This window comes from Canis aureus, chromosome 12 (genome assembly GCF_053574225.1).
Source record: "Canis aureus isolate CA01 chromosome 12, VMU_Caureus_v.1.0, whole genome shotgun sequence".
NCBI classification, from domain to species: Eukaryota; Metazoa; Chordata; class Mammalia; order Carnivora; family Canidae; genus Canis; species Canis aureus.
The window spans coordinates 4,582,452-4,591,803 of record NC_135622.1 but is presented as its reverse complement, the minus strand read 5'-3'; the positions used below and the strand labels follow the sequence as shown (position 1 = coordinate 4,591,803).

The 9,352-nt window shown below is 47.3% G+C and overlaps 1 protein-coding gene across 1 annotated transcript; it reads left to right on the top strand.

The window, feature by feature from the left end:
* The first annotated feature begins 96 nt into the window (after positions 1-96).
* Positions 97-9,351, top strand: BNIPL (BCL2 interacting protein like). Its single transcript, XM_077842350.1, is given in 11 exon segments — positions 97-838; positions 1,839-1,934; positions 2,387-2,451; positions 3,309-3,533; positions 6,142-6,324; positions 6,544-6,646; positions 6,812-6,943; positions 7,897-7,983; positions 8,168-8,266; positions 8,713-8,720; positions 8,723-9,351. Coding segments are annotated over 11 exon segments (1,068 nt in total). The 5' UTR covers positions 97-794; the 3' UTR covers positions 8,749-9,351.
* Position 9,352: the final 1 nt, after the last annotated feature.

Sequence of the window (9,352 nt, the reverse complement as noted above, 5' to 3'; positions counted from 1 at the left end):
TAATGGTTTCAGCTTCCTCAAGATTCATCTCCCTTCTTCCTGCTGTATAGAATGTCTCCCTTCATTAACTCTTTTTGAGAATGAAGAGCAACAGTCTTCCATCTCTCCTCATCCTTGGCCTTTCATTTGTTTCCTCTTCCAGAACCCTCTTACTAACTGCGTTCCTAGTCTTGCTAATGCTTGAAAACATAGTCTTAAAACCAAAATGTTTTTTTACCATTGCCTTTTTTTTTTTTTTTTTTTTTTAAGCAGCTTCCAGGGACACCTGGGTGGCTCAGTGGTTGAGCATCTGACTTCTGCTCAGGGCATGAACCCGGGGACCTGGGATCAAGTCCCACATCAGGCTCCCTGCAAGGAGCCTGCTTCTCCCTTTTCCTATGTCTCTGCTTCTCTCTCTCTCTCTGTCTCTCATGAATAAATAAATACAATCTTTAAAAAAAAATTTTAATCAGCAGCTTCCGGGAGGTTATAAAGAGTCTGGAAGGGAAAACAAATTGCCTTCCTCGATTCCCCCAAAACCAGCCACTTTAAAAAATGTCCTCTCCTCTCTAAAACCGCCCCCACATAGGCAGGGTTTTTGTTTTGGGCAAACCTCCTCCTAGGGAAGGGAAGGGAAGGGAGGTGGTAAAACCTGTTTGGAGGTAAGGTTACCTCCCTTCCACACCTCCCACCTCTTTGGAGGCAAGAGCAACAACAGTGAGACACAGAAAAAGGATACAGAAGTGCTTAGGAGCTGGGACAACCAGCTCCCGGAGAGCTGCAAGTGTTTAAGGGAGCCAGGAAGACCTGTGAAGATGGGAACCACACAAGAGGCAGGAGAGAAGACATTAGATCTTGGGTGAGTAAGATCTGGCTTATTTGGTTGGAAACAAGCAATGAATAGTCTTGAGGGACTTTCTTACCATCCAGCTCTGACCAGGGCAAATCTTGACTTCCTGGAAGAGACATGACTATGAAAGAATGAATTTGCAGAGAAGGGTTAGGGTGGCTTTAGGTAGGAAAAGGGGACCTGGGGATTTCAGTAAAATTCCCTATTGTTTTTATTTTTTAAAAAATATATTTTATTTATTTATTCATGAGAATACACAGAGAGGAGAGAGAGAGAGGCAGAGACACAGGCAGAGGGAGAAGCAGGCTCCATGCAGGGAGCCTGACTACTCAATCCAGGGTCTCCAGGATCACACCCTGGGCTGCAGGCGGCGCTAAACCGCTGAGCCACCGGGGCTGCCTTCCCTATTGTTTTTAAAGGAAGTTTCTCTATTTTGTGTCTGATAAAGTTGTGCCTACTGTTTTCTAACACCCACTCCCCAGAATGGCCCTCAGGAAAGCTGACCCAGAAAGGAATTTAGGTACCCTTCCCAACAAATCCCTCTTCCTCCTTACCTTCTTCCCCCACCCCTCCACCTCTGCCATGGATTCCCCTGACCACTCCCAGTGTGGTGGAGGAAAGGCAGGCCTGACAAGGTGCCATCTTCCCCAACTTTGCCTGGTGATAGCTGGGCAGGTCTGTCAGGTTCCAGCCAATGTAACGTGGAATAGCTCTACTCACTCCGTGTAGGTGGAGCAACACCATAGACACAAATAGGATTAGCCTTACATTCCATCTTTCCTCTGCTCCTAAACCCCACAGTAGGGTTCATCTGCCTTCAGGAAGTGGTGGATGTGGTAGAAGTATCAGGAGACAAGAGACCTGACGTCTTTTTCAGGCCTGTGCTCTGCCCTATACCTTAATTATCATCCATTACAGTGTCTCTCCTATCTGTGATCCAGTCCCTTTAAGACTGCCCCATTTGTCTCCTGATCATTCTGCCCCCCACCCCCTGCCCTGGGACTCTTAGGGCCATGGAGGATGCTGAAGCCCGGAAGCCAGCAGGATCCCTGAGACTTGGGGAACTGGAGCTGAGGGAGGAGTGGCAGGATGAAGACTTCCCCAGGTGAGGATTGTGAGGGATACTCATGAATGGAGGGCAGGGGTGATAAATTAGGACTTGAAGGAAGGAGGGGGGAAAAGAAGACCGAGTCCATAAGATAAAATTGTAGTGGGGAGGGGCGCCTGGGTGGCTCAGTCAGTTAAGTGCCTGACTCTTTTCTTGGTTTTGGCTCAGGTCACGATCTCAGGGTCTTGGAATGGAGAGCTGCCTTGGGTTCTGGTCAGCAGGGAGTCTGCCTCCCCTCTCCCCCTCTCTCTTCCTCTGCCCCCTGCCTCCACCTACCCTACTGCTCCCCCACACACACACATACTCCTGCACTCTTTCTCTCTCTCGAATAAGTAAATCTTAAAAAAAAAAAAAAAAACACATGACAGGGCAAGAGGATTGATAAATTGATACCTGGCTTAATGCATTTAACCTGCATTTCTGTCTCCCTTGTAATCTTTCCCCTCTAGATTTCTTCCTGAAGAAGCAGATCCCTCTGAAGATCCTGACAATCCTGAGAGAGATTCACAGGCAGGTAGGTAAATTAGAATCTAGGCCTCAAGTTTTTTATTATAAGCCAGTGAAGGGCTGTGCCACCCTCACCCCTTTTTGGTTCCACTGCTCTTTTTTTTTTTTTTTTTTAAGATTTTATTTATTTATTCATGAGAGACACAGAGAGAGAGAGAGAGAGAGAGAGAGGCAGAGACACCGGCAGAGGGAGAAGCAGGCTCCGTGCAGGGAACCCGATGTGGGACTCAATCCTGGGACTGCAGTATCACGCTCTGGGCGGAAGGCAGGTGCCAAACCGCTGAGCCACCCAAGGATCCCTCCACTGCTCTTTTCCTAAATATTCCCTGTGTAAGTTCTTCTTTAGAATTTGCCCCATAGGGTGCCTGGGTGGCTCAGTTGGTTAAGTGTCTGCCTTCTGCTCAGGTCATGATGCTGGGGTCCTGGGATCGAGCCCCACATTGGGCTCTCTACTCAGCAAGGAGCCTGCTTCTCCCTCTCCCTCTCTGTCCTTCCCCCCTACTCGTTCTCTCTCTCTATCTCAAGTAGGTAAATAAAATATTTTTTAATTAAAAAAATAATAATTCGCCCCATAGAGGTGCCTGGGTGGCTCAGTTGGTTAATCATCCACCTTCAGCTCAGGTCGTGATCCCAGGGTCCTGGGATCAAGTCCAGCATCGGGGGTCCCCGCTCAGCAGGAAGTCTGCTTCTCCCCTTCCCTCTCCCCCTCCCTCTCTTTCTCCCTTAGTTTCTCTCTCTCTTAAATAAATAAATAAAATTTAAAAAATTGATCCTATATCATCACTACCATTTGCAGGTATTCCAACCTCCCCTGCCAACACACTCATACTTTTTCTATTCTTTTCTCCTCTCTCCCAACTCCAGGTACTCCCAGCACTTTAGCCCTGTGTGGCCCACGCCCCATGCGTAAACGTCTTTCTGCCCCAGAGTTGAGACTGAATCTGACTAAGGGGACTGGAGGCGATGGAACTTGTCCCACTCACTCAGTACCTTCCTCTCCTGATGGCAGTTCTGACCTGGAGGTGGACGAATTGGAGACACCTTCAGACTCGGAGCAGCTGGACAGTGGACATGAATTTGAATGGGAAGGTGGGAAAGAAACCTGAGGCCTGAGCTGGTAAAAGCAGAAGCTAGATTTAAAGTAGCTCTGGGTGGATTTAAGGAGACTAAAGTTAGAAACGAGGTGGGGTCCAAGTCGTAAAGTTAGCAAAATTAATTTCCTCAGAATGGAAAGGTAGAGCCTGTAGGTCCAACGTGAGAGTAGTCAATAGAGGGGTGGGGAGGTGCCAAAAACAAACAAATTTTCCTTTGTTTATTAAGGAAAATTTTATTGAGTGCTACATGCTATTACTGAATGAGAACCAAGTTATAAAGAAGAATAAGATAGTCCTACCCTCAGGGAGTTCCCTGTTTAATAAGAAATTAACACATATACAAATAAGTATGGTTAAAGATGACGGTCTACATATGTATAGGGTATGGTCAGCAGTGATAAGGACAAGGTCAGTTCCTGCTGAGAGGTGTTAGGAAACACTTTACAGAGCTGATCAGAATCAGAGGTGATTCTGAGCTGGTCTTTATCAGGTAGCTGGGGAGGCATCATAGGTAGAAGAAACAACTTGGGTAGGAACATGGCATGTTGAAGTATCATGATACTTCTGACACCAAATGTATGGGTTTTACCCACACCAACCAATTCTCCACTTCTCCAGACATCAACAGGGTATCCTACAGTTCATCTGTGACATTTGACTGGACATAGTACAGACCCCACAAGTTAAGGGTTCACTCACAAGATTTCCCTCAACTTCAGACACTAGTCACATGTCCAAGTTGTCATCTAAGCTTCTGAATCAGAGTGCTATGTTAAGTTTGCAGGAGTCAAATTGTGGAGGTCCTTGCTACCCTACTGAGGAGTTCAGAGTTTATCCTGTAGCCAGTGAGACGTCACTGAATAATGTTTTTTTTTTTAAGATTTTATTTATTTATTCATGAGAGACATAGAAAGAGAGAGGCAGAGACACAGGCAGAGGGAGAAGCAGGCTCCCCTCAGGGAGCCCGATGTGTGACTTGATCCCGGGACTCTAGGATCACGCCCCAAGCCTAAGGTAGGCTCTAAACCGCTGAGCCACCCAGGGATCCCTGAATAATGGTTTTAATCAAGGAGTAACGTGATCAGATTTAATGGCTCTAAAGAGGTTGGAAACAACCTAAAGGTCCGTCAGTTGAATGTTAATTCTAATATGGTACGTCAATGCAATGGAATACTAAATATTAAGCACACTTTCTTTTTAAGTTTTTTTTTTTTTTTAAAGATTTTATTTATTCATGAGAGACACAGAGAGAGAGGCAGAGACATAGGCAGAGGGAGAAGCAGGCTCCCCTCAGGGCGCCTAATGTGGTACTCCATCCCATGACCTCGATCATGACCTGAGTGATAGGCAGACACTCAACCACTGAGCCAGCCAGGTGCCCCAAGATTTTATTTTTTAAGTAATCCCTACATCCAACAGGGGGCTCACGACCCCAAGATCAAAGATCAGAATTGCATGTTCCACCAACTGAGCCAGCCAGGTGCCCCTAGAAAACCATTTTTTAAGATGAGGCAGCTGTTTCCATTGCTATGGAAGGATCATGCAAAATTAGCAGGTATAGTATTACCATTTGAGTAAGAAAGGGTAGAAAACAAAGCTTGCTCTAGCTGTGGGGTAGAAGGTGGAATGGAGTAAACAGACTAGAGGCAGGGAAGCCAGCTAGGAGGCTAGAATGAAGTCCAGGTTAGAAATACTAAGAACCTGAATCAGGACAGTAGTAGTAGAAAGAATGATAAGACAATATAATGGCAATAGATAGAAGAAGATCTGGGGTCCAGTTGGCTTGAGGCATGACAGAGAAGAAAATTTTGGATGACACCAGTTTTCTTTCTCAGCCAGCTAGATGGATGGACTCATTCATCAAGAAAGGAAATATGAGAAGTACCTGGTGGGGTTCAGTCAGTTAAGTGGCTGCCTTTGGCTCAGGTGGTGATCTCAGGGTCCTGGGATGTAGCCCTGCCTTGGACTCCCCTGCTTGCTGCTCCCCTCTGCCTGCCACACCCCTTGATTGTGCTCTCTCTCCTTGGCAAATAAATAAAATCTTAAAAAAAAAAAAAAAAAAAGGAAGAAAGAAAACGAAAGAAAGGAAGGAAATATAGGAGAGATGAAGAAAAGAATGAGTTTGAGTTACAATAGTGTCTGGTGGCTTGGAGATGACAGAAAGACACAACTAGAGATGTCCACTCTAAGCATTTAGGGACATGGGTCTGGGGTCAGGAGAGACATCTAAGTTAGAGGAGCAAATCTGGAATCATCACCTTACTGGTGGTTATTGAAGACCTGGGAACAAATGAGCTCACCCAAGGAAAAGCATGGAAAGAAAGAAAGAATCCAGAAGAAAACTAATACTAGCCAGGGCCATAGACCTACCATAGTGCAGGGTTACCTCAAGGCCAGTATCTAGTGAAAAAGTGAGGATGTTGAGTTCCAGGAAAGGGAAACTAGCAAGGCACTGGATTACTTGGACAAACTAGGGCTGGAGTCCTGGAAAAAAACTAAGGAATGAGACGTTAGAGTACTCAACTCCCAGACCCCGACAAAGTTAGAAAATCCTGAAGGTGTGTACTGTGCTTTATTGATCATCTTCCATTCCTCTCCTTCAGATGACCTACCCCGGGCAGAGGGCCTGGGGGCCAGTGAGGCAGTGGAAAGGCTGGGCCGGGCTTGTATGCGGGATGTGGCTGGAGAAGATGGACGTCACTGGAGGGTGTTCCGAACAGGACAGAGGGAGCAGCGAGTGGACATGACTGTCATTGAACACTATAAGAAAGTCCTCTCTCATGGAGGTAATGGCTAGCATAACAGTGGGGTAACAACTGTGACTTCTAAAATAAAATGTAAAAATAAATAAATCAATAAATAAAATGCAAAAGCTGGAAACTCCGTTCCCAGGTTCAAAATCCTTTCTGTAACTTCCAGAGACCCTGAGAGTCCCTCAGCCCAAACAGATGTACCGTCTGTCATATATAGTTGCTGCCTGAATGAATTTTCCCCTTGTCCTCCAGGTTACCATGGTGAGGGCCTCAATGCTGTCATCGTCTTTGCTTCCTGTTACCTCCCCAGCAGCAGCATCCCCAACTATACCTATGTCATGGAGCACCTTTTCAGGTGAGGTGGCAGCCCTGAAAGACTCCAACAAGGATGTTAGGGAGGGAAAAGTGAAAAAGGCCCCTCCTGCACCATCAGCAGCTGACTGCAGAGTCTACAGTAATGTCCCTCTCGTTCCCCACAACCCCAAGCATGTACCTTCCTTGACAGCTCTGTCTCCTCCAGGTATATGGTGGGAACTCTGGAGCTTCTGGTAGCTGAAAATTACCTGCTCGTGCACTTGAGTGGAGGCACAAGTAGGGCCCAGGTCCCGCCTCTGGGCTGGATGCGCCAGTGTTACCACACTCTGGACCGGCGGTGAGCTGCAAGAACAGCAGGGTTGCAGCTCCCTCTGCACCTTCTCTTTCCCTCTTTCTGTTCTTTCCTCTTCCCTTTAGTCCCTTCCTCTTTCTCTGGTCCCTCTACCACCCTTTCCAGGCCTCTCATGTGTTCTGTACTCTCAGAGTCAGGGGAATCTGGTTTCAGATCTTGCCTCAATCATTTACCTCCTGTATCATTTAGCTTGGACAAGTCACTGAACATTGCTGGGACTCTGTTTCCTTCTCTGCAAACTGGCAACAATAATCCCTTTGCCACTGGGCATGTGTGAAAATCCAGTAAATTGGTGTGGCCTATTGCCTGTCACATAGAAGAAGGTCCTCCTTCCTTTTCTCACCTCTCACGATTTAGCTTACCTCCTAAGCACCCTAACCCTGAAACATCTGGGCTCTTCCCTAAAGTAAAGCATCCTCCACCCCAGTACCACGGGACCTTCACATCTCACTGGGGTCTGCTTCGCTTTGCCTTCATCCCTGACCCATATGGCTTTGTGTTCTGCAATGTTCCTTCTCCCCTTTTCTTTCCCACTTATTCCTTTTGCTCACTTTTCTTCCTCATTCTTTTTTGTTTTTCCTCACTGGTCTTCCTCCATGTGGAGTTTTATCCATTGTCCCAGTCATGGGAGGCCTGAGAAAGGGGGAATAGCCAAGAACTTATATGGGAGTAGGGTACAGGAGGGAGATGGTGCAAAGGGATTCTGACAAGGGAGTTGCCTGAAAATGAGGAGCATGAAAGGCTAAACATGATGGGTGGAGCTCAGATTACAAGCCAAGGAGTGGGGACTAGACCAACTGGCAGAGAAATCTAGAAACTTGGAGAAGTGAAGGAAGTTAAAGCACAGACAATAGCTCCACCTAATCTTCTGACATGAAGATGGAAAAAGAAAAAAAAAGATGGAAGAAGAAAAGAATGATATCATTCCTATTCTTCAGGCTCCGGAAAAACCTGCGTGCCCTGGTGGTTGTCCACGCCACGTGGTATGTGAAGGCATTCCTGGCACTGCTTCGGCCCTTCATCAGGTACCAGCTCTGGGGACAAGGACCTCCCTTTCCCCATTTTCAAAATCAAGATTAAGCAGCTCTGGCCTCACCGTGGCTCTTTCTAGCCGTAACCATGCTCTACTTGTCACGTTTCCCTTCATAAGGATCTCCAGGAACCCTCTTCCCAGTACAACACACAACTTGGTTTATCCTCTCTTTTCAGTTCCAAGTTTACACGAAAGATCCGTTTTCTGAACAGCCTGGGAGAGCTGGCCCAACTCATCTCCTTGGATCAGGTTCACATCCCTGAAGCTGTCAGACAGTGAGTCCCGAGACTAAGTTTGGGGTGGGATGTATAAAGCCAGTTCCCACTTTCTTAATGCTTTGGGAGAGATGCAGAGGAACTCAAAGATAGAGGCCCTGCTTCCAGATGCTTTGATGTATCTGGGAAAACTACACCCACCCAGAGAAGTTAAGGCCTGTATCCAACAAGAACAAATGAAAAAATTATAAGTGCTGAGGCATCAGAGAATAAAGGAATATTCACAGCACAGAATTTAGAGATTGAGATGAGCCATGGAAATCCAGAAGGGCAGTAAAGAGGAGAAAGTACTCAGTGGGGTGGTACTAGGGGACAAAGAAGCCTGATCGCCACCAGCTCAAGCACCCAATCTTCTGCCTCTTAACAGTTCTCTGCCTTCTCTCCCCAAATCAGTGAGTAAAACCCAGGTCCTGCTCCTGTGCCACTTTTTTATCGTTCTCTCCTAGGCTGGACCGGGTTTCCATGGCTCAGGAGGGACATAGCAGGCCTTAGAACGAAGCAAAAGAAACTGATCTGCCTGCACCCTAACCCTGAAACATCTGGGCTCTTCCCTAAAGTAAAGCATCCTCCACCCCAGTACCACGGGACCTTCACATCTCACTGGGGTTTCATTCCTCTCATGACCTTTCCTTCAAAGCAGGACTCCAAAAGTCCAGAAGGTGACCTGCAGGCTGACCAGCATCTCAGCTGTAGGGGCACATGTAGTGGCATCTTGTGTGGGAGAGGGCCAGGCTATGGCTCTCAGTCCTGCTTCAGCCTCAGCCCCTTGGCCCAGATACCTGCATCTCTGAGTGTCATTGTCCTCCCCTGTGAATGAAGGTGCCCAGACCCTCTTGCCCTGGGGCACTCTACCAGTCTGAAACTCCGCCAGAGGGGAGGGGAGGGCAGGGCTCGACCGACCGCAGCCAGCCTGCCGGCTGGGAACCAAGACTCACTCCCTAAATCTTGGAAGAGCTGCCCTTTCCTTCTCTGTCACGTCTGCTGGCTGCTGGCGTGAACCTGGGAAGGGATGCTTTTCAAACTTGTCCTTTTGTCCTCTTTAGCAAATTCAGATCTATAGCGGTTAATAAACTGCCCTGCTCCGAG